The 26,669-nt window shown below is 40.4% G+C and overlaps 1 protein-coding gene across 1 annotated transcript in view; it reads right to left on the reverse strand.

The window, feature by feature from the left end:
• The window catches only part of PHF20 (PHD finger protein 20), a 135,775-nt gene that overhangs the window by 57,626 nt on the left and 51,480 nt on the right, over positions 1–26,669 (reverse strand). The window contains exons 8-12 of the mRNA XM_082645833.1: positions 21,606–21,685; positions 18,036–18,423; positions 13,404–13,517; positions 12,307–12,492; positions 11,246–11,425 (exon numbers count right to left, since the gene is read on the reverse strand). Coding sequence (XP_082501959.1) covers positions 11,246–11,425; positions 12,307–12,492; positions 13,404–13,517; positions 18,036–18,423; positions 21,606–21,685 — 948 coding nt within the window. The remainder of the gene's footprint in view (positions 1–11,245; positions 11,426–12,306; positions 12,493–13,403; positions 13,518–18,035; positions 18,424–21,605; positions 21,686–26,669) is intronic.

The following is a 26,669-nucleotide window of genomic DNA, read 5'->3' on the forward strand; positions in this document are numbered from 1 at the left end:
CTGGGCCAGGGTTCGAACCCATGTCCCCTGCATTGACAGGCGGATTCTTAACCACTGAACCACCAGGGAAGCCCTAATAATTTTTAAATAAGGGTCCTAACTGCCTTTACATCAGAGTAGTTGTGAAAATTCATCAAGAAGTAGTACTTATAAAGAATTAGTATTCCTTAGTGTTTTAATTGTGAAAAATCAAATTTAAATTTTAAAAACCATCATTAAATAAAACCTTTCATTGCTGTCTCCTTATGACTCAAAAGTGATGACCATACTAAGTGCACAGTCTGTAATGATCTTAAGTTCCTGCCATGTTGTTTTTCAATGAAGAATACTAATGATTAACTGATATAACTTTTAATATCTTAGAAAATATTAAAATACCTTTTCACTTTTATTTTCAAAATAGATTCTTTATCTGATCATATACGTTGGAAAAGAATCACTGCATCAAAAAATAGGACGTACTTGAAATTTTGTTTGGAAAAAGTTGTCAACATTATGGCATATGCTTAAGCTGGACAATGATCAATCAATAATGCTATTCACCACTAGTCAACTGGAAGTATCCAGAACAATCTATTCATTCATTCATTCATTCAATTATGGCTGTGTTAGGTCTTCGTTGCTGTGCGCAGCCTTTCTCTAGCTGTGATGAGCAGGGGTTACTTTTCGTTGCTGTGTGCAGGCTTCTCATTGTCGTGGCTTCTCTTGTTGCGGGATAGGGGCTCTAGGTGCGCAGGCTTCAGTATTTGTGGCACTTGGGCTCCGTAGTTGTGGCTCGTGGGCTCTAAGAGTGCAGGCTCAGTAGTTGTGGCGCACGGGCTTAGTTGCTCCGTGGCATGTGGGATCTTCCTGGACCAGGGCTCGAACCCATGTCTCCTGCGTTGGCAGGTGGATTCTTAACCACTGCACCACCAGAGAAGCCCCAGAACGATCCATTCTTATAAGTAAGTGTCTCTCTGAGGTCAAGGAGATAACTTATTCATCTTTCTGTGTTTTCATTAACGCTTCCAGATTTCCTCTCACCCCCCTCCAAAGTTTTGGTACCTAAGAAATGCTCAAGCAATTGCTGAATGAATGATCTGATGATAAATGTTACCCACTAACTGACTGATGAAATAAGTTTTCCAATGGATCCATTTTGCTCTGGCTGGGAATAAAAGGTATTCAATAAAAGTGTGCTGAGGGATGTCACTGGTGGTCCAGTGATTAAGACTCTGCGCTTCCAGTGCAAGGGGCGCATGTTCAGTCCCTGGTCGGGGAACTAAGATCCTACATGCCGCAACGGCACGGCCAAGAAAATATTTAAAAAAAATAATAATAAGTGTGCTAAATGAAAGCCCAGAGGTGAGAGTGTACCTGCTGTGCTTACAGAATAGCAAGGAGGCCTGTGGCTGGAGCAGGGGCAGCAGGAAGGAGCGAGACTGAGGGAAGATGAAACTGGAGAGGTTACAGGTGGCCAGAAGAAGCAGGGCCACTGCGGGCCAGAGTAAGGACCTGAGGCACTCACTCAAGACCAAATACCAACAGTTCTGGGTGGTGGGAAACATGAATGTTAGTTTCATTGTTCTTGTATTTTTCTAGATTTCTCTACAAATTTATGAATATAAAAAAGCAACTTACCAAGAAAGAAAGTGCTGAATGAAGACAAGATCACTTCCATAAATGAGGTAAAACGTGCCAATGAAATCCCTGGTGGAGTTTGAATAAGGTCCTGATTTTGATAATTGTGGTAACATAAGAGAATGCCCTCATTTTTTGGGAAATATACATCAAAATATTCAGGGGTAAAAGTCTGCAACTTATTGTCAAAAATACTTTAAAATGCCTTAAGGCCACAAAACAGCTAAGTAGGAGGAAAGCAACCTTACCAACAGAGATCCAAGTGAACATTTGATGGCTATCTCCCTATCCTGCAAACGAAGCATTTCCAATAGCTCCATAAACAGAAAAGCAACTCAAAGCAACTGACCTCAGTTTGGCAGCAACTTACCTGCTCAGCCTTAACCCACTTCAGGAAGCCTGCAATTAAGTCAGAAAGCACACTTAATGGTCTCAGAAAACACCCTATTATTATGCTGCTGATACTGCTCTGCCTCCATCTCCAAATACCTAAGTGATACTCATCCTTCAAGGCCCTGTGCAAGTTCCATATTCTTCCACCCCTGCCCCCAAACCACCAACCTAAATATCACCTCTCTCCATAGTCAGATCCAAAGAGCATTTACTGAACACTAAGACCAAGAGTGCCGCATTCACTGACAGCAGAGCTCCAAGGCATATAGTAGGGGTTCAACAAGCTAATCCTGAGTTCAACTTCCATGTGGCAGGCACACATTATCACTGTCAGTTTTCTCTCCCATAGTTTTAAGTATTTCTCATGACACCACCTTAACTGTCTCTCTTGTAATGCAGGTACCTGCAGTCTTATTCATTCCTCTGGACAGAAAGACCTACAAGGACATTGACCAGATGTCTCATTCATTTCTCTAACCCCCAGAACAATGAATTCTCAGCCAATGTTCCACTACTATATGTCTGATGACAGACCACAGACACTCCCAACTCCCCAAACTACAATGGCTATAGGTCAACGACTCACTCTCCTACTCAAGAAAACATGGAAGAACACAAGTGTCTGAAACCTAAACTATCGTAAGCATTAAACTAAACCGGACCATGTTAATTTAAAAATAAATCATTTGCAAGAACTATTATAGGCATTACACTGAAACTAACCTGGTTAATTTACAAGTAAATCATCTGTAAACGTTTAATAATTCAATGACAAATAACTTCCTATTCATTTTATAACTAACAACATAACAATGGGACACTACACCTCATGGTAGTACCCCATTTCTAACAGGTATTTAGTTTAAAAAAAAAAATTAGCTGAATAAGTCTGTACTTCTATTGGGTCTTCTCTCTTGTTCATTCTATGGTTCATGTAGAATATTCACAAATGACACAGCTTAGAAGAGAGTCTGGCACTTAGTAGGTACTTGTTAAATATTCCCTGACTGAAATGAACGAATGGACGGCAGCCCATTTTCCAACAGCCCTGGTTATCTGTGAATGACCAAATAGGCTGGGCCCAGATTTAGAGACTAATCTGAGATCGCAACTTCTAAGGACATCTATTCTAATTTCTGTTTTACAGAATAAACAAATGCTTACCCAAGTAGAACAATTTCAACTGCATTCCCCTCTGGCGTTTAAGTCATGAAAGCAAATAGCTTAGAGCCTACTCCAAAAGAGAACAGCAATGGGATCCATGCTGCTTTTACTCCTCATAGCTCAAGATCCAGGTAATTGGACCACTACCATTACTATACACTCTCTTGGAAAATGGGCAAGTGCTTCAGTTAGTTGCAGTGGTTTCAAAATTATTCCCCAGAAAATCCTATGTGCAACATAAAGAAGCAAGACAACAAAAAATCTTCCTATCATCTTTCCCAAGACTCACCTGTGCCACTCTCACTTTACCTTATTTCCATCTTCTCCACAAACCAGAGATGCAGCTATATTAACTGACATGAGACAGAAACTGTATGTGTGTGAAAACTTTAAAACAAGCACTGGGACTTAGCCTCTGACCTAGTCCTCTCACTCATCTCATCTGCTCAGCATATTTCCCAGTGGCGTAGGAACAATTCATTTCCAATTTCAAGTGATGTCTAATGTAACACCACCCTTAAGACAGCATAATGAAGAGCTCAGTCTGCTGAGTTAAGGGACATGGCTGTTATAGAGAGTTTTCCATGCCAAAACATGGACTACTAAATTCTGAGATTAAATTTCCACCAAATTTGCGCATCAAGTTTAATAATTTCCCTCACAGGGAAGAAAGTAGGCTGAGGAGAGGAGCCCTGCAACTGAGAGGAGGCTCAGCACGAAAGGAGAGAGCCCTTGTATCCACAAGCTCACATGGCTGAGGCATAACACTCTGGACCCAGTGGAAAAGAAGACCAACATAAAGGCACCAGGGATGAGCCAGGAATGATACTTGAGTACTTTCAGTTTACTATTTTCAAAGAACTGCTCTGCCACTGCATTTATGTTAACTACACAGAATCTGATCAAGACCAAAAAAAAAAAAGAAGAAGAAGAAGAAGAAGAAGAAGAAGAAGAAGGGGACCTCCCTGGTGGTGCAGTGGTTAAGAATCTGCCTGCCAATGCAGGGGACAAGGGTTCGATCCCTAGTCTGGGAAGATCCCACATGCCGTGGAACAACTAAGCCCGTGCGCCACAACTACTGAGCCCACATGCTACAACTACTGAAGCCCGAGCACCTAGAGCCCATGCTCTGCAGCAAGAGAAGCCACCGCAATGAGAAGCCCAAGCACCGCAACGAAGAGTAGCCCCTGCTCACCGCAACTAGAGAAAGCCCATACACAGCAACAAAGACCCAACACAGCCAAAAATAAATAACTAAATAAATTTGTTTATTAAAAAAAAAAATCTGCCCCTCCAATCTAAATTGAAATTATCCAAACAAAAGTATGCAATTCTGTAGACACATAGTCTTTACAGTATAAAACTCTTACTAAAAAAAATATTTAAATGTCATTAACCTTTTAATAAATTTTTTATTTATAATTTAAATTACATTTTTTTTTTTTTTTTTTTTTTTTTTTGCCATGCACACAGCTTACAGGATCTTAGTTCCCCAAACAGGAATTGAACCCAGGCCACAGCAGTGAAAGCGCTGAGCCCTAACCACTGGACAAAATTTAAACTACTCTTAATGTTCGAAATTTGCCTTTCCAGAAGAAAGGCAAAGAATTTCAAACCTTACATTAATTATTAAATATATAAATTAGATTTATATTTAGTATAACACAAATGAGTATATAAGTGTATAGATTTCATGACAGCTTATATTAAATAAAGTCACAAGTATGTAGTGTCAAAATACAGAATCACTAAATATTCAACTGACTACCTTCTCTCCATTTCAAATAGCCTAATAAGAGATGTGCTACATCCTCTATTCATATAGTTTCGTCTACTGGAATATCTAAGCCTCATGTGTTACTCATGGGACAGTGCTATACATCCATCAAGATTCAGCTTAAACGTCATGCCTCCCAGGCAGGCACTAAGTCTGACTGATCTTCCACCACTGATGCTTATTATATTAGCACAGCGCCTATTACTTAGCAGGTCAACAGGACACTCTAACCGAACTGAGCAAAACAAGATACACAACCAGAGCTTCCACATCCATGTGTGCAGCATCTCTTCTCACCTTTCAGGCCCTAACTACAGGAAGACAATTTCATTTAAGCTCTACTATTTCCCTGAGTCTCTCACGAAAAGCTTGTCTGCACATTCTTCTCCAGGAACAATGCGTGACCCACAAATCTCCACGAACAATGTGCAACCCACGAATCTCCACAAGTTTCTTCATTCTTCCTCTGGGCTCATACATACCCAGGAAGCTCTGCTCCAGGAACCACAGGGCCTGTCCTCTCCACACAAGTGAAGGAAGAAAGTTACAGACCACCCAGGTTTATCAAAGGAACACTTCCCAGGTCCAGAACCAAGTCATCAATAGAATCTCATGAGTTTTGATTCCATAACTTGTTCCTGGCTAAATTCTCCAATAAGGCCATGTCTTCCACCCATTAAATCTGCCTTAGTTCATAATATAGCTGAGTCCACAAGAGGGCTATCCTACAAGCCCTTCAGCCTTCACGGGTATTTAGGAAACACCAGAATTTACCTATACTAATTCCCTTCTCCCCTATTCTACCTCTTTCAATTAATGATAAGTCAAACTTTACAAAATAAACAAATTTTTAAAGATGAATATTGATCAAACCTTGGAACATGAGCCGTGGGTAGAAGACATATTTTGATCTCATCAAGATTTTTAAAGGGTGGCTTATATTATAATTAAAATGATTTTCATATGGAGTTTATAATATGGGAAAATGCATATGTAATAATACTGATTATACACATACTATGATCATAACTATATTTTTCAAATACTGAGGAAAAAAGAATGTAGATTTAAATTTTTTAATTTCAGTATTATGAAATACAATAAATAAAAGTGACACCAATGTATGGGACTTCCCTGGTGGCAGTGGTTAAGAATCCGCCTGCCAATACAGGGGACATGGGTTTGAGCCCTGGTCCGGGAAAATCCCACATGCCGCGGAGCAACTAAGCCCGTGTGCCACAACTACTGAGCCCACGTGCCACAACTACTGAGCCCATGTGCCACAACTACTGAGGCCTGCTTACCTAGAGCCCCACTCCACTACAAGAGAAGCCACTGCAATGAGAAGCCTGTGCACCACAATGAAGAGTGGCCCCCACTCACCACAACTAGAGAAAGTCCACGTGCAGCAACAGAGACCCAACATAGCCAAAAATAAATTAATTAACTCATAATAATAATAATAATAATATACAAAGGACACTTGGCAAATCAATAACAAAAACAAATAATCCTAGGGGAAGTGGGCAAAGAATATGAAAAGACAATTCACAAAAATAAATAAATAAAAATATTCAATAAACATATGAAGGGGCTTCCCTGGTGGCACAGTGGTTGAGAGTCCGCCTGCCGATGCAGGGGACACGGGTTCGTGCCCCGGTCTGGGAAGATCCCACATGCCGCGGAGCGGCTGGGCCCGTGAGCCATGGCCGATGAGCCTGCGCGTCTGTGCTCCACAGCAGGAGAGGCCACAGCAGTGAGAGGCCCACGTACCGCAAAAAAAAAAAAAAAAAAAGAAAAGAAAAACTGCTAAACCTCATTTAAAAAAATACAACTTAAAAAGTAAAACCTTGGGCTTCCCTAGTGGCGCAGTGGTTGAGAGTCTGCCTTCCGATGCAGGGGACATGGGTTCGTGCCCCGGTCCGGGAAGATCCCACATGCCGTGGAGTGGCTGGGCCCGTGAGCCATGGCCGCTGGGCCCGTGAGCCATGGCCGCTGAGCCTGCACGTCTGGAGCCTGTGGTCCGCAACGGGAGAGGCCACAACAGTGAGAGGCCCACGTACCGAAAAAAAAAAAAAAGTAAAACCTTGTTTCTAATGTTAACATAAATTTAAGAAAATTCAAACGATGAATAGTATCCATAGACAGCAAGAATGTAGGGAAAACATACTCTCCCATACTCTTGGTCATTATATAAAGTGGAATGGTCTTTTTGAAGGGTGATCTGTTGATGCAATTTAAAACTTGCATTCCGTTGAATCCAGCAATCACAGTTACAAAATATATCCTATAGGTCTATTCACCAAGCAGTCAAAAATAAACGTTCAAGAATTACTACATTATTGTTTGAAATACTTTCTTATTGCTCAGAAATAATCTAAATATCCATCAAAAAGGACCATTTATCACAAACATAACATTACCAAAACTAAGAGTTTGTATTACCAGTAACATCCAAATAGCTATTAATGCAACAAGCAATCACTACTTCAGAGAAAAAAATCCCTCTGTGTAGCCATGGATATGCACAACTTCCTATACTGTATGTCTATTATCATAAGGTAGAGTTTTTTCTTTCAGTAATGGTAGAAGACCTCATATGGAAACAAACCTTTTGCTTACAACCATTATAAACTGTGGGGGAAAATTATAAAAAAACAAATATCTAAAGGCACTGAAGAGCAACAAAGAGAGGCAGAAACAGGAGTCGGATATTTGGAATAAGAGAAGGGCGCTAGGTGAGTTTCCCATTTTTCGAGGCTTTTCACCTAAAGGCAGGCTCCAGTAAGTAGCACTGCGTAGCTAAAACCCTTTAGTCTTACTGGCTAAAGAAACAGAAGACAACGTTCAGTGCAACTACAACAGCTAGAAAGTGAGGGGTAAAATCCTAGAAAGAAGAGAGCCACAAAAGGGTGGACTCACTAAATGCATTTAAATTCTGTGTAAATCTACGGCTGATCTCTGAACGTATAGAGTTTCAAGAAGACCAACTAAGGCTCAAAGACTGAACGGGGGTTTCAGACACTGCCCTTGCAGAGGAAAAGAACTTGGAGTTTGAGTTCAGCCAAATGAATTGCCCTTTAAAACAAAGAAATCATTATTCTTCAGAGGAACATAACATAATCCAAACTACAACTTACCACTCACAATGCACAGGATATAGTCCAAAACATTAGACATATAAAGAAAAGGGAAAGTGTCACCTATAGAGAAAAGTCAATCAATGGGGATTAACGTCAGGATAATCTAAATGGTGGTAGACAGCACTGATTAAAACTATGCTCATGGGCTTCCCTGGTGGCGCAGTGGTTAAGAATCCACCTGCCGGGCCTCCCTGGTGGCGCAGTGGTTGAGAGTCCGCCTGCCGATGCAGGGGATACGGGTTCGTGCCCTGGTCTGGGAGGATCCCATATGCCGCGGAGCGGCTGGGCCCGTGAGCCATGGCCGCTGAGCCTGTGCGTCCGGAGCCTGTGCTCCGCAAGGGGAGAGGCCACAACAGTGAGAGGCCCGCGTACAGCAAAAAAAAAAAAAAAAAAAAAGAATCCACCTGCCAATGCAGGGGCACAGGTTCGAGCCCTGGTCCAGGAAGATCCCACATGCTGCAGAGCAACTAAGCCTGTGTGCCACAACCTCTGAGGCCTGAGCTCTAGAGCCCACGAGCCACAACTACTGAAGCTCACGTTCCTAGAGCCCGTGCTCCGCAACGAGACAAGCCACCACAGTGAGAAGCCCACACACCACAACAAAGAGTAGACTCCACTTGCCACAGCTAGAGCTAGCCCACGTGCAGCAATGAAGACCCAATACAGCCAAAAATAAATTTTAAAAATAAATAAATAAATTAAAATAAAATAAAATAATAAACTACGCTCATAATGAATAAACAGACTGAAAATCTCAGCAGAGAATCTAGGGAGATAAAAGGGACATTGTAGAACTAAAAAGTACTAGAAATAAAAAATTCACTGGATGGGCTTAAAAGCATATTGGAGTTGAGAGAAGAATTTGAAAACGGATCAAAAAGTTTTCAATCTGAAAATGAAGGGGGAAAACTAAATGAAAACAAAAAAGACAACAGAGTCCCAGTGACCTGTGGGACAATATCTAAAGGCCTAACATAAATTTGATGAAATAAATCAATTTTCATATTCAAGCTCAGTGAATCTCGAGCAGGTTAAATACAAAACTAAAACAAATTTAAATACATCATAGTTAAACTGCTAAAAACCAAAGATAAAGAAGAAAATCTTGAAAGCAGCCAGAAAGAAAACACATTACAACCAGGGAAACAACAATATAAATGATTACTAACTTCCTTTCAGAAACAATAGAGGACCGTGAACAACATCTTTAAAGTACTTAAAGGAAAAAACTGTGAACCCGCAATTCTATATCCAGTGAAAATATCCTTTAAGAATGAAAATTAAATAAAGTTACGTTCAAATAAACAAAAACCAAAAGAATGTCACCAGGAAACCTGCACTACAGAAAAAAAAAAGAGGAGGAAGAAGAAGAAACGAAGAACACTGGATATGGTAGATACATGTGTAAAGCACTATCTCTTTTGTATTATTCTTTAAAATACATAATTGTTCAGAGCAAAAATTATAATACTAAATAGTGGACTTCACAGCACATATAGATACAATTCATGTCATAACTAGAGCACAAAAAGGGGCTGTTAATGGATTATACAACATTTTACATAAGGTGGTTCAATATTAACTCTATATAAACCATGAAAAGGATATATATATATATATATATATATATATATATCATAATGCCTAGAGTAACCTCTAAAACAAATGCTAAGAAGTAGAGCTACAAGCTAATAGATGAATTAAAATGGGATTTTAAAAAATTCAACTGACCTGAAAAAACAAGAAAGAAGTAAAAGAACAAAACACAGGATAAACAGAAAACAAAAAGCGAGATGGTAGACCTAAAAGCAACCATATCAATAATTTCATTTAATGTAACTAAACATTGCAATTAAAATCCAAACCCAACTATCTATAAAAGACACACTTGGAACTTAAAGACATAGTTAATAGTTATATTGAAAGAAAAGTGATAGAAATAGATATACCATGCATACAGAAAGCAAAAGAAAGCTGGAGTACCTTTTTTGAAAGCTGGAGTAATATGAGACAAAGTATACTTCAAGTAAAAGACTATCACCAAAGCCAGAGTTATACTTCACATTACAAAGGGGACAGTTCAGGAGTTCCCTGGTGGCCTAGTGGTTAGGATTCCAGACTTTCACTGCCACAGCCCAGGTTCAATCCCTGGTCGGGAACATCCCGCATGCTGGCGTGGCACAGCCAAAAACAAAAACAAAAAAGATTGAAATCCTGCAGAGTATGTTCTTTGACTACAATGGAATTACATTATAAATCGTAACAATAAGGTATCTACAAAATACTTCCCTGGTGGCAAAGTGGTTAAGAATCCGCCTGCCAATGCAGGGCACACAGGTTTGAGCCCTGGTCCGGGAAGATCCCACATGCCGTGGAACCACTAAGCCCATGCACCACAACTACTGAGACTGAGTTCTAGACCCCGCAAGCCACAGCTACTGAAGCCCACGCGCCTAGAGCCCATGCTCCGCTACAAGAGAAGCCACTGCAATGAGAAGCCTGCGTACAGCAACAAAGAGTAGCCCCCACACGCCGATACTTGAGAAAGCCCGTGCGCAGCAACGAAGACACGATGCAACCAAAAATTAATCAATTAAAAAAAACAAACAAACAAACCAATACTTGGAAATGAAACAACACACTTCTAAGTAACCCAGTCAACAAATAACTCGTAGATATTTTGAATTGAATGAAAATGAAAATACAACATACCAAAATTCGTAGGATGTAGCTGAAGCAGTGCTTAGTGGGAAATTTTATAACTTTAAATGCTCATATTGGAAAAGAAGAAAAATCTAAAATTAATGACCTATGTTTCTAGAAACATTTAAAGGAAGAAAACAGTAAAGATCAAAACAGAAATCAATGACAAAAAAAAACAAATAGAGAAAACTAAAGTAAAATGTTGGTTCTTTGAAATTATCAACAAAAATTGATAAATCCTTAGCTATACTAATCAAGAAAAGAGGAAACCCAAATTGGCAATATCAGAAATGACAAGTATATAGCATTTTAAAATGTATATAGCATTAAAATAAGAAAATATTATTAATAAAAGGTGAAAAAAATCATTAGGAAAATCCATTTTTTAAGTTCACAATCAAAGGAGAAGCAAAAGAAGAGGATTACGTTAACTCTAAATATGAACCTGCCACCGTAGAAATCTCTTGTAACTCAGCAAGGGGAGAAGCCGGTTCCGTTTTCATAGTGTTTTCTCCCATTGACTTGCAGTTCAACTCCAAGCCTGCAGGCCCCAATCCATCCCCAATGGAGTGGCAAGTTAGTGCAGATGAGACCTGGCCAGTTTCCAAAGGAGATTTCAACTGACCTAGAAGAAAAAAAGAAAGATTGGGGAATATATACATGTACATAATCTGAGAACCAAAAGTCCCACAAAAGACTGATAAAGGGGCTTCCCTGGTGGCACAGTGGTTAAGAATCCACCTGCCAATGCAGGGGACACAGGTTTGAGCCATGGTCCGGGAAGATCCCACATGCCATGGAACCACTAAGCCCATGGGCTACAACTACTGAGCCTGCACTCTACAGCCAGCAAGCCACAACTACTGAAGCCCGTGCTCCTAGAGCCTGTGCTCTGCAATGAGAAGCTACCACAATGAGAAGCCTGCGCACCACAATGAAGAGTAGCCCCCACTCGCCACAACTAGAGAAAGCCCACGGGCAGCAACGAAAACCCAACACAGCCAAAAATTAATTAATTAATTAATTAATCTAAAACCAAAAAAACCTGATAAAGCCAGGGTCTTTTTAGAGGAAACCATTCATTTCATGGCATACAAGAATACATTCACAGGTTCCAGCACACATAGCCAGGGCTGTAGGCATACCAAAGACGAAGACCGATAAGAAGCTAAAGTGAAGGGAGGATCTGCTGGAAATATTAACAAAAAGGCAGAGGGACTGGAGTGAGATGGCATCAGAAAGACAGAAACAGGAACAGGGCTCTTCAAGCACTGCACCTCCAACCCAACATTCAGACATATATAAGCAAAACCAATCACAAATGCAAACAGGTTTGTCTATTAAGTCTTCAGTGAAGAATATAAGAAACACTGCAGCCAATTCAATAACTTGATTTCAAGACCATCTAAAACTTGTATAAGGCAGTACACAATGATTGATTTAGACTGGTTCTCATTAGACAGGGAGTAGGTTGGCAAGACCATTCCAGAACAGACTCTGACTCACCTTCTCCAGACTCCTTGGTGCCAGATGTGTTTTGCAAAGGATCAGTAGTAACCGTATCAACCAAATCTGATACAACCAAGCCAGGATCTAGGATCTCGTGGGTCCCATTAGTGGACAGCCTGGAGGACCGTCTCCTTGATAAGTCTTTGTCAGTGTTTTCCGAGTAGTTTTTTGACTTTTCCTGGGCTATAAACCATTAAGAGAGTTGTAGTCAAGAGACCTGAAGAAATAATTCTGCTACTACAGATTTCTGGACTGGATGCCTCTATAAGGGCTTCAACCAGAGACTTCTGGAATATTAGATCAATGATGAAAGGAAATACCCTATCCTGGTTTATAGTTTTAAGTAAAGGTGCAGTCCTTCTGCCAGGATATAATTTTCCTAATTTAAGGATTCATGATCTGAAAATATGTGCCAAGGTCGTGTCCCAATCTTGACAAGTTTTATTTTGGGGCTTTCCAACATAGAAGTCTACATACTAACTTCCCAAGTCAGTAAGGTTTACAGAGCCTTAGAGCCATCACAAATCCTTTCTGGAGCCAACAGGGTACTTTAAAAAAAATCAATAAACAGTATTTTTTTAATGGAAGTGTAGTTGGTTTACAATGTTGTGATAGTTTCAGGTGTACAGCAAAGTGACAGTTTCAGGTATGTACATATATGTATGTACATATGTATGTGTGTACATATATATATATTCTTTTTCAGATTCTTTTCCACTATAGGTTATTATAAGATATTGAATATAGTTCCCTGTACTATACAGTAAAATCAGTAAATAGTATTTTTAAAGTTTTACTCAGCATATGAAATCCATCCCTTCCTAAGCCATTAAATTTCCAGTGGAATTCATATCAGATGTAGTTTATGGGTATAGAGACAACACTACTGACCCCAACATTAACACAGCTTGTGCTCTGAGATTTATTTTTCCTCTAGCAGAACTCCTCTGATCCAACCACATCCCGCTCACACTAGCCCCTGTGATCAAGGACAAGCATCAGCGCCTATAAGGAATAGGCGACAAGATGAACACAGCGGAATTAACCCAATGGATGTCAAGTTCTAGCCACACATACACAAACTGAAGACTCACATGAATTTTTGTCAAGCCGAGGACGTTTTAAGGGGACTTCACTTCCTTTTGATATCTTCCTTCTTCTCAATTCCAATGTTATTGGTTGCAAAGTTTGAGAGTTTGAATCCACAGCTACAATGTATATAAAACCACGCAAAAATAGGTATGTAGTTTCTTAGTGACCAATCCTCATATTATATGTAAATAAAACATATATACAAAGATCCACACACATCCTTGCATGATAAATAGACCCTCAAAGGGAATTCTTACTTAAGCCAAAAGGGAAAAAAAAGTGAAATGGGTGAGAAATTACTTCCTTTTAGGAAACACAGACACCCTGCAGACTGACCTCCTGAATCTTTTTGGTTTCTCCTATGACCCAGCTCTACTCATATATTTATCTCCTGAAACCCTCTCTTTAAATACCCCAACGTGACTCCTTTAAAATATGAGGGTACAAAGGCAACAGAAAAGTCATTTTTATCACCATCAAATCTTCTTATCAAAATTTGGTTTATACAATATTCAGGAAATCCACCAGGCAGGCTCATTCTTAAAATGTGTACCCTGGGACTATGGCTTGATTATTATTTTCAACCTCTACTTGCTAAATTGGTTAGCTTGGCATTGGTCCTAATTTTGAAGGACCAAAAAGAATGTCAACATTTACAACCTCTTAAAAACAATTCCAGAAAATTCTCAGGGGACTATGCTATTTTATAGTCAGGGCCAGGCAAGGCTGCTTAACACTGGAAAATCCAGCCCTGACATAATTTAGCAGTGCAGAAGCTAAACCCTTAGATAGTACTCACTCTTTATTTTTATTTTTTGGTTTATTTATTTATTTATTTATTTATGGCTGCGTTGGCTCTTCATTGCTACGCACGGGCTTTCTCTAGTTACAGCCAGAGGGGGCTACTCTTCGTTGCGGTGCGCAGGCTTCTCATTACAGTGGCTTCTCTTGTTGCGTAGCAGAGGCTCAAGGTGCGCGGGCTTCAGTAGTTGTGGCACATGGGCTCAGTAGTTGTGGCTCACGGGCTCTAGAGCACAGGCTCAGTAGTTGTGGTGCACGGGCTTAGTTGCTCCACAGCACGTGGGATCTTCCTGGACCATAGATCGAAGCCACGTCCCCTGCATTGGCAGGCTGATTCTTAACCACTGCGCCACCAGGGAAGTCCCTCACTCTGTATTTCTTTCTTTTTTTTTTTTTTTTGCGGTACGCGGCCCTCTCACTGTTGTGGCCTCTCCCGTTGCGGAGCACAGGCTCCGGACGCACAGGCTCAGCAGCCATGGCTCACGGGCCCAGCCGCTCCGCGGCATGTGGGATCTTCCCAGACCGGGGCACAAACCCTTGTCCCCTGCATCGGCAGGCGGACTCTCGACCACTGTGCCACCAGGGAAGCCCCTCACTCTGTATTTTTAAACCTAACACTTAAGAAGTTCTCCCCCACGAGGAAAGGTGAGAATCCAAAAGGCAGGCAAAAGAAAAAAACAAAAGAAAAAAAATAGTGGGGGACTTCCCTGGTGGCACAGTGGTTAAGACTCCGCCTGCCAATGCAGGGGACACGGGTTCGAGCCCTGGTCCGGGAAGATCCCACATGCTGCAGAGCAATTAAGCCCATGCGCCACAATTACTGAGCCTGAGCTCTAGAGCCCGCAAGCCACAACTACTGAGCCTGTGTGCCACAACTACTGAAGTCCGCACACCTAGAGCCTGTGCTCTGCAACAAGAGAAGCCACCACAATGAGAAGCCCACACACAGCAATGAAGAGTAGCCCCTGCTCGTTGCAACTAGAGGAAGCCTGTGCGCAGCAAAGAAGACCCAATGCAGCCAAAAATTAATTAATTAATTTTAAAAAAGAAAAGAAAAGAAATTGGGAAGCTTGAGGCAAAGGTAGGGCTGGGGGTCTGATGAGGGTTGAAATGAGAGAAAGCAGCAGCCAGGAGAAAGAAGAGGGAGGAAGGGGAAGAAATGGGAGGGGAAGGGGGAAGGGAGAGAAAAACTCATCTAAGACTAGCAGCTTCAGATCTGCCATGTCAAATGGCCAAAGGACACAGGGCTGAGCTCTGAGGAGGCAAACCTGATGAGAGTGCTGAACTCTTTGGCTCTTCCTGTGTTCAATCTTCTCAATGTGCCAACATTATTTAGTTCCAAGGATGGGAACTTGGAGATCACACACATTCCAAATTAAACACAAACAACCTTCCCGAAACAGCTCAGATCCTGTTCCAATAAGGTCTGTACAATCTACAGAGCTCAAGACTCCACCGTGTCAATGAACTTATTCCAAGCAATTTTTAAAGGGGATTTGAACTATATATTAGATACTGGCAAACCTTCTTCACTTTGATACCACATACAAACTGGGGCTGACCATACAGAACTTCAGTGCTTCCCAAACTCTTATCACAGTAAGAATTATCTGGGAAGGTGTTAACAATTAGCATTCCCAGATCCTGCTTCAGAAAATTCTGACTGCGGAGGAATGCCTCAGGCAAGCGTTAACACTAAGCTTGGAAAACTCCAGTTCTCTATTAAATTGATCCTATCTGGTGTGAAATCCTACACTCAATAAAAAGGCCTGCTTATTATATCCCACATCTTAACATGGTACACTACCCAGAGGTTTAAAACCTCCAGGACTTTCTCAATTAGGGTTCCTCATTTGAAAACAGAACACAAAGGTTATTTTCTCAATTCTCCCAAGAGTGGTTTATCATTCTACTAACATTCTCAATTTCCAGAAGTCAATTCATTAGAGGTCACAGATGCCTTGGGCATTAGAGCTTAATTCTCTCTTGGAACCCTACTGAGAAAGCCAATGAGGCCAGTGCTGTCCAATAGAAATATGAGAGCCATAAATGGAAGCCACATAGGTAATTTTCAATTTTTACTTGTCACTTTAAGAAGTTAAAAAAAGTGAAATTAATTTTAAGAATATATTTTATTTAACCCAATACATCCAAAACATCATTCCAACATGTAGTCAATAATTTTAAATTACTGAGATATTTTACATTCCTGGGTGTTTTTTTTTTTTTTTCTTTTGTACTATTTGAAAACCACTGTGGTTTTTTGTTTTGTTTTGGCCACGCTGCACAGCTAGCAGGATCTTAATTCCCTGACCAGGCATTGGACCCGGGCCCTCCCTCAGTGCTAAAAGCAGAGTCCTAACCACTGGACCACCAGGAAATGCCCTCCCTTGTGTATTTTACAAGTTACAGCCCATCTCAGTTCAGAGTAGCCACATTTCAAGCGCTCAGTAACCACAGGTGGCTAGCAGCTACCATATCGGACAGCACAGGTCTAGGCCCTAGTGAGGCGTAGGGACAATTCCAGCATGCTCAGATCTTGAGAGTGAAACCCACTTATAACCACTAAAGGGGGAAGTGCCTTATTTCATCTAGGAAGAAATCAATCTATTGTCTTATTTCATACCTTAAAATGAGAAGATGTAAGAAGGCTGTCTACTGGGAACAAGTACTAATACATTTATTTGAAGTAAATAAAGGTAGAGTTTCTGCCACAGGAATTAAGTCTGGTGTAGCTGTCTGGATTGACAGATAGGACTGGCTTTGCATTCTGCATCATAAGGGAACAACAAATGAGCTAACTCTGTAGTTCCACAGTTTTGATGAAAATATATTTTGTCATATTTTATATTTTAAATTTACCTTTGGCAGCTATTCAAACTTGTAAGAAAAAAACAGATATCACTTTTTTTTTTTTTTTTTGGCCTCGCTACATGTCGTGTGGGATCTTAGTTCCCCAACCGGGGATCAGACCAGCGCCCCCCGCAGTGGAAGTGTGGAGTCTTAACTGCTGAACTGCCAGGCAAGTCCCCAGGTATCACTTTAAAACTAGGGGATTCACAGTTTTTCAATATTTATGTAAAGAACATGTAAACAAGAATGTCTGAAGGCCACTGCCAGATAATCATAGGCAGTGCTCAGTCTAGAGATCCTGGGGGTTCTTCACGCCACTCAATCTAGAGAAGGAATGTTTGCCTTAGGAAAAAATTCAGGGTTTGTTTCTTTCTTGGCTATTCTAGAAGAATTCCATATTTCAACTCTTTAAAATAATTGTGCATTCTTCCCTAAATCCTCTAACCTTGATGCTACCAATTAGCCATCTCAGCTTTTTATTTAGATGGGGAAAACTTCCGATCCATAATCACTCTCCAGAGATCTCAATTTCAAATGTACCCATATGTTCCTAGGTCCAGTGTTCTTTCTTGTCGCCTCCTCCAGATGCCCACACCTATTTACTTCTCCTTTCCCCTTTCATGTCGCTCATGAAAACGCTACTTCCTGATTCTACATTCTAGTAAGCTTACTTAAAGTGAAATCATTTGAACTGGCAAAAGCAAAAGGCCTTAGCTTATTAGGGTTTATCATATAAGCTGAAGTATCTAGTGAAGAGTTATCTGTCACCCCAGAAGCCCAGTCAAGAACATGTTTCCGAAACTTATGCTCACCTGGATATATGCCTCCCATAAAATTCAGCTCTATGGGCATGACTTGTTTTTAGATGACAGGATGATTCAAAGTCAGTCACAAAAACAAAGGCTTGAAGTACAGAAGTTATAAAGAACCACAAAGGACCACAGAAGAACACTCTGGCATTGCACACTTGGGAAACTCACCAGTAGGAGCTATGGAAGGGGGTCTGCCTCGCTTTCTTTTTGGCTCCCTCAAGTTTTCTTGTGGACTCTTCACAATGTCATTTTCAGGTTTCTTATCCACTTGAGCATCTCCAGAATACTCTCTGTCATTTTCTGAAATGTTCTCCTTATCTTCCTTCTCGTTCTTGGGAAGGCTCTTCTCTGACACCTTCCCCTTTTCAGAACAGATTAACTTTCCTTCTTTATCAGGCTGTTTGGGTCTCTTTTCTGTCTTTAAGGCTTTGTCCTCTTTGTCTTTCTTCACATTGGCTGTGGCTTTTCTCTGCTCTTTAAACTTCTCTCGTTTATCAAGAGATGATGAAAGACTTTTGTGTTCTGTTTCTTTAGGCCTAGCATTACCCACAATATTCTAAAATGAGCAAAATAGCGATGAAACACACTTTGTGATTACTTGCAAATATAAATCAGATCGTTTTTTGTAAACTTATGAAGACAAAGAAATTAAAAGAGGACATGTATCAGGTCACATAACGGAAAGCACCACTGAAAATATACACCCATATTCTGAGGTTTGAAAACCAGTCCTAAGTTTAAAGAAAATAACAGCCATGTTCAATTCCTTCTGAGACAATGCTATCTCCCTTTTGATTAGTAAGTCACTAAAAAATAATTAAAGGGACAGACAACTACCCCAGGGACCTCTTCTGGGAAGCAATCTTTTTTACAGAGATGCCTTCATGCCCTGTCCGTCTCCTCCCAAGAATGACTACACTGACCCAGGGCCTTTCAGAGGCTGGCTCAGTTTGCCAGCAGATGCTGATGTCCTGTGTAGAGAAGAACCCAAACTGATAGCTAGAGGTGAACCAGAAAGCTGTAAAGATTTTCCATCTCAAAAACAGGGTCTTTGCTTCCTCTACTGGGTAAAGGCTGTGCTCAGTCGAACAAGTCACCTACTGCATTCCTGAGCTACTGAGTTTTTGTCCATTAGGAGAAAGTACTGCTTCTTGGTTACTTTCCTCCTAAATTACTTTTTCAAAATTCATCTTAATAATCTTGTGTCCTAGTATACTGTCTCATAATAAAGCCAGCTCTGAAAGCTCTGGAGTTTCCAAAACTACAATTAAGTTTATTTGTGTAAGTATCTTTCTTCCAAGACCTCAAGAGAAGAGCAGAGACCACCACATCGTGTTCATATTGTATCCCTAGCACCAAGCACACACTTGGCACACAGATTTTTGCCAGGAGCAGGAAGGACTGCCTAAATACACAGTGAGTAAAAGTTTAATTTGTTCCAGAGGGAAAAGTAATAAACAAGGAGAATCCCTGTGGTTAGAAACTAAAAGAAAATATTTTTTTCAAGTCTCCAAAATTTTCTGAAAGCAGCCAGGTTTGAGAACAAGTACTCCTCAGTAACTGCTGGCAGAAATATAAATTGCAACCACCAGGAAGGGGGGTTGGCAATTTATGTCAAAAGTCTTATGTTTATACTTTTGAACTAGAATGAATTCCTAGAAATGAAATCTGCTAACAAAATAATCAGACGTGTGCACCCAGATTTACAAATATCCTTAAATGTCCATTAGAAAACTGGTTACACAAAGTAGGGTTACATACATATTATAAATACTACTAAGCCATTAAAAGCTATATTCCCATACAGTACTTAGGAACTTGGGAAAATGTTATTTTGTTAAAAGAGCAAGTTATAGGGCTTCCCTGGTGGCGCAGTGGTTGAGAGTCCGCCTGTCGATGCAGGGGACGCGGGTTCATGCCCCGGTCCAGGAGGATCCCACATGCCGCGGAGCGGCTGGGCCCATGAGTCATGGCCGCTGAGCCTGCGCGTCTGGAGCCTGTGCTCCGCAACGGGAGAGGCCACAACAGTGAGAGGCCCACACACCACAAAAAAAAAAAACAGCAAGTTATAGAACAGTAACATATGACTCAAATTTGGAAAAGAAAAATATATATACATAAGTATCTTTTATAAAAAATACAGAAGGCTATACATTAAAATGTTAAGAGCAATTGCATCTAGATGATAGAATTATACAATTTTTACTTTCTTTGCGCTTTTCTGTACTTTCTAAATTTTCTACAGCAAACATATAGTTTCTATAACTTCAAAAAAAAGATAAATGTCCCTGAAATACAGATTATCAAACCACTTAGGGCAGTACAATCCTATTTAAAAAACAAAAAACAAAACCACAATCTAATACTATATGAAAAAAGCTTTAAAAATTGTCTGACAGATATTTGTAAGAAATTTTGCTTTCTAAGTGGCCTAGCTGAGAAGTCATTTATCCAAACCACTATGTCCTCTTGGAAAAGAAAAACAAACAGGAGCCATGGGCCTGTGCTTGACCACCTGCCAGGTCTGAGATGACATGAGACACTCACAGGCAGCTGGGAATTGAGGACTGAAGACCCACAAATCCACACAGGGTGAGGTGCCCATCCTCAAGCTAAGGCACCATGAGTACTATCAATCAGAGGAAACAGATGAACGTTTGTTATGTGGAGCCCTAGACTTCCATTTGTGTAGATTCTAGATACAATCTGACAGTTCTGGACATGTTCTTAATACAGTCCTCTATCTATATGAACTCATTCCACAAACTTAACACAAAAATTGCCAAATTGAAGGCCAAAATAATGTTTTACAGTTCTGTGTAGTTCCTTAGATGCCTGAGAAGCAAATGATCAAAGAGAAAACATCTTCAGGGCTAAAGCTTTATAATTTTGTCAGTTTTCTGAAGAGGAAAACCAGAAAGGCAAAAACACTTTTGAGATTATCTTTAACAATATGATGTATCATAATGCTTTGGAATTGCTAAATATATGTTCAGAAGAATTTATTAGAAGGTTCCAGGATTACCAAATACTGTCATATCAACAACCACCCAAAGAAGTAAACAACAATTAGTTACAATCAGAATCTTTCCCCTCAGCTATTTCATTAAGACATAAATATTAAAAAAAAACTAAGAGGGAAAAAAAATCATGAAGAAAGTAGGCAACACTTCCAGATGGTCAGAATCTATCTGTGTGCACCATATTTCCAGTATCAAAACTCAGGACCCGTACTTAGACAAGTACATGGATGGTGAAAGGGACAAAAGGAAACAAAATTTTCAACCCAGGCACATCTAGCACAAGGCCAAATCTACGCCAAATGGTGGCTACGTAACCACCAAGCCATGGTCCTGAGCTGAAGGACAAAGTCAGATGAGGAGAAAACATCTCCATCTCTTCAACCACTCAGCAAGTTCCCTGTGAGGGGAAACAGCTCTGTGGGCAGAGGACAGGAAGAGAGAAAAAAGAATAACAATGAGGCGCTTTGGGAAAAAGACAGATAACAGGTAGTGGTACTCAAGTACTGGCACTTCTGAAAAGAACTGGTATGAAAAGAAAAAGGCAGAGAGAGAGACAAATATTTACAATTTCTGAAAACTTGTGTATTGTTTTCTGGTGAAATCATGTCAGATGAAGGAAAGATTTTGTCATCATAAACAAATGTAACATCTTTGAGAAACAAAACTATAACATTAGCATTATTCATACCACAAAGCATAAAACCACATTTCTCACCTGATCTTTCGAAAAAGCTTTGACATGAATATGTTTGACAGTCTGAACTACTCCATCATAAAATTTCACAGTGTAAGTACCTAAAATTCAAAAAGATATGATCTTAACTTGCAGTTTCATGAAAGCAACAAAACTTTTCAAAGCATAAACACAAGGGAGCTCCAACCACAATAATAAACATATGGGAATTAAAAAGTTGTCCAAGAATCACATTCAGTCTTACTTATGTCCAAGATAATAATAGTACACTTGCCTTTTCCTCTTCTATACAAATCAAAATCCATCCCAAAAACCCCTCATTTTTATGGTGCTTCACTAAATCTTAAAAACTTGCACTGACTTAGACCAAGAACAAAGAACAGTAAAACAATTAAGAATGTAAGGAAACACCAACAGTGAACTATCAGAGAAATTAAGGGAAAATCCCGTTTATTGTTGCATCAAAAAGAATAAGATACCAAGGAATAAACCTACCTAAGGAGGTAAAAGACCTGTACTTGGAAAACTATAAGACACTGATGTAAGAAACTGAAGATGGAAAGATATAATGTGTTACACTCTTGGTGGGAATGTAAACTGGTGCAGTCACTGTGGAAAAAACAGTATAGAGGTTTCTCAAAATACTAAAAATAGAATTACCACATGACCCAGCAATTCCACTCCTTGGTATATATCTGAAAAAAACGAAAGCACTAATTCGAAAAGATACATGCACCCCAACGTTCACAGCATTATTTACAATTGCCAAGATATGGAAGCAATCTAAGTGTCCATCAACAGATGGATGGATAAAAGAGGTGGTGTATACACACACACACACACACACACACACACACACACACACACATGGAATACTACTCAACCATGAAAAAAGAATGAAAATTTGACATTTGCAGCAACATGGATGGACTTGGAGGGTATTATGCTAAGTGAAATAAATTAGACAAGACAAATACCATATGATCTCACATGTGGAACCTAAAAAATACAACAAAGTAGTGAATATAACAAAAAAGAAACAGATTCACAGATACAGAGAACAAACTAGTGGTTACCGGTAGGGAGAAGGAAACAGAGGAGGGGCAAAATAGGGATAGGAGATTAGGAAATACAAACTATTATATATAAAATAAGCTACAAGGATATATTATTCAACACGGAATATAGTCAATATTTTATAAGAACTATAAATGGAGTGTAGCCTTTAAAAATTGTGAATTACTATATACCTGTAACATAATTTGTACATCAACTATACTTCAATTTAAAAAAATAGGAAAAAAATAGGATATAAGGAAAATGCAGATTTATTTATTGCTTGGTGAATTATTAATGTTTATCATTTAATCTTTATTTTCTGGGCTTAGAAGTAGTAATATCTTTTAAACTTTAAAAGAAATACGACCATCTGCTAAAGGTATTATGTTTTTAGAGGTCACATTACTCTCAAAATCCATATGAATTAGCTGCATATTACAATATTTCAAAATAGAGACTAGGCCAAAGCACTAAACGGTGACCGCTACATTATTAGTTTTGTTCCTTTTCTTTTTTTTTTAAGTCCAACAAAAATCACTCTCTGCTAAAAAACTGAAACTGGAAATCCAAATAATCTTATCTCCCCAAATAACGCATCCAACTACAGAAGTTCTCTTAGCTGTACCCAAACCAACACTTTCAAACTTTTGCATTTTAGAACCCACCCATGTCTCTCTCTCTCTCTTTTTTTTTGGGGGGGGGGTTCCAGGGATTTATTTTTTTTAAAAAATCACAGTTAATCTTGTCAAGATTATCAATGAACCAGTGGTAATCATGTAATGATTTACCACTAGTAAACATGGTCAGTTTTCAGGACCAATTTACTACCCAAAATGGAAGAAAAAAAATAAATCCCAAGGGTTGGGAGCAGAATAATGCAACGAGGAAGTTAAGATCTTCTGGCTGGTTGCCTCCTTCTTATACATTCTCTCCCCACCCACCAGCCCTCTCCTCCAACCCTGAATAAGGCCCTGCCCATGGCTAGCCACCTCTACTGAAACCCTCCCTCTTCAGTGTTCAAAGTCCAAGCAATCTGAGCCCAATTATTTTCCAAACCTTATTTCGAATTACCAGCACACAATACCCACCAACTCAAAGTGACTAGCTACTTGCCACCCACTGAAACTGTCTTGTGACATTTCCACCTCCACACGAAGTGTTTCCCTGACTGGAATGTGCCACTCATTGATCCTTAAGCACTCAGCTCAAAAGACCACAATAGTTCAGTAAAAGCTTCCTGACTTCCCTGCTGCTGGAGAGTTCTCCCTCCTCTGAACTTCTCAGACTCATTTGGTACCTGACCTGCAGATCCTCACATTTAGATGCCTTCATATAAAAGGCAGATCCCAAATCGAAGGCAGGCTCTCCAAGGCTAGAGACCACATCTGACACTAGTTTCTCACACAGCGCCAGGCTCACTGTAACCAGTGTTTCTCAAAGTGTAGTCCCCAGACCAGAAGCATCAACAACCCTGTGAAATTACTGGAAATGCAAGTTATCAGCCCCACCCCCAACATACTGAATCAAAAACTCTGGGAGTGTGACACAGAAACGTGTTTTAGTAAGTCCTTGAGGACTTCCCTGGTGGCGCAGTGGTTAAGAATCTGTCTGCCAATGCAGGCGACATGGGTTCCGGCCCTGGTCCAGGAAGACCCTACATGCCACAGAGCAGCTAAGCCCGTGAGCCACAACTACTAAGCCTGTGCTCTACAGCCTGTGAGCCACAACTACTGAAGCCCACACACGTAGAGGCCGTGCTCCGCAACAAGAGAAGCCACTGCAATGAGAAGCCCACACACTGCAACAAAGCGCAGCCCCTGCTTGCCACAACTAGAAGAAAGTCTGTGCACAGCAAAGACGACGCAACGCAACCAAAAATTAAAAAAAAAAAAGACTCCGTCTTGCGAGAACACCAGAATCACAACTAACTGCTCAACAATCATCCACAGGAAGACACTGGAACTCACCAAAAAAGATACTCTACATCCAAAGACAAAGGAGAAGCTACAATGAGATGGTAGGAGGGGCACAATCACAATAAAATTAAATCCCATAACTGCTGGGTGGGTGACAGACAAACTGGAGAACACTTACACCACAGAAGTCCACCCACTGGAGTGAAGGTTCAGAGCCCAACGTCAGGCTTTCCAACCTGGGGGTCTGGCAACGGGAGGAGGAATTCCTAGAGAATCAGACTTTGAAGGTTAGCAGGATTTGATTGCAGGACTTCGACAGGACTGGGGTAAACAGAGACTCCACTCTTGAGGGCACACACAAAGTAGTGTGCGTATCGGGACCCAGGGGAAGGAGCAGTGACCCCAGGGGAGACTGAACCAGACCTACCTGCTAGTGTTGGAGAGTCTCCTGCAGAGGCGGGGGGTGGCTCTGGCTCACTGTGAGGACAAGGACACTGGCAGCAGAAGTTCTGGGAAGTACTCCTTAGCATGAGCCCTCCCAGAGTCTGCCATTAGCCCCACCAAAGAGCCCAGGTATGCTACAGTGTTGGGTGGCCTCAGGCCAAACAACCAACAGGGAGGGAACCCAGCCCCACCCATCAGCAGTCAGGCAGATTAAAGTTTTACTGAGCTCTGCCCACCAAAGCAACAGCCAGCTCTACCCACCACCAGTCCCTCCCACCAGGAAACCTGCACAAGCCTCTTAGATAGCCTCATCCACCAGACGGCAGACAGCAGAAGCACGAAGAACTACAATCCTGCAGCCTGTGGAATGAAAACCATACTCGCAGAAAGATAGACAAGATGAAAAGGCAGAGGGCTATGTACCAGATGAAGGAACAAGATAAAACCCCAGAAAAACAACTAAATGAAATGGAGATAGGAAACCTTCCAGAAAAATAATTCAGAATAATGATAGGAAAATGATCCAGGACCTCGGAAAAAGAATGGAGGCAAAGATCGAGAAGATGCAAGAAATGTTTAACAAAGACCTAGAAGAATTAAAGAACAAACAAACAGAGATGAACAATACAATAACTGAAATGAAAACTACACTAGAAGGAATCAATAGCAGAATAACTCAGGCAGAAGAATGGTTAAGTGACCTGGAAGACAGAATGGTGGAATTCACTGCTGTGGAACAGAATAAAGAAAAAAGAATGAAAAGAAATGAAGATGCCCTAAGAGACCTCTGGGACAACATTAAACGCAACAATATTTGCATTATAGGGGTCCCAGAAGGAGATGAGAGAGAGAAAGGACCCGAGAAAATACCTGAAGAGATTATAGTCAAAAACTTCCCTAACATGGGAAAGGAAATAGCGACCCAAGTCCAGGAAGCGCAGAGAGTCCCATACAGGATAAACCCAAGGAGAAACACGCCAAGACACACAGTAATCAAATGGGCAAAAATTAAAGACAAAGAAAAATTACTGAAAGCAGCAAGGGAAAAACGACAAATAACATACAATGGAACTCCCATAAGGGTAACAGCTGATTTCTCAGCAGAAACTCTACAAGCCAGAAGGGAGTGGCATGATATACTTCAAGGGATGAAAGGGAAGAACCTACAACCAAGAGTACTCTACCTGGCAAGGATCTCATTCAGATTCGATGGAGAAATCAAAAGCTTTACAGACAAGCAAAAGCTAAGAGAATTCAGCACCACCAAACCAGCTCTACAACAAATGCTAAAAGAACTTATCTAAGTGGGAAACACAAGAGAAGAAAAGAACCTACAAAAACAAACCCCAAACAATTAAGAAAATGGTCATAGGAACATACATATCAATAATTACCTTAAACGTGAATGTATTAAATGCTCCAACCAAAAGACACAGGCTCGCTGAATGGATACAAAAACAAGACCCATACATATGCTGTCTACAAGAGACCCACTTCAGATCTAGGGACACATTCAGACTGAAAATGAAGGGATGGAAAAAGATATTCCATGCAAATGGAAATCAAAAGAAAGCTGGAGTAGCAATACTCATATCAGATAAAATAGACTTTAAAATAAAGAATATTATAAGAGACAAGGAAGGACACTACATAATGGTCAAGGGAT

This window comes from Mesoplodon mirus (genome assembly GCF_964341445.2).
Source record: "Mesoplodon mirus genome assembly, chromosome: 15".
NCBI lineage: Eukaryota > Metazoa > Chordata > Mammalia > Artiodactyla > Ziphiidae > Mesoplodon > Mesoplodon mirus.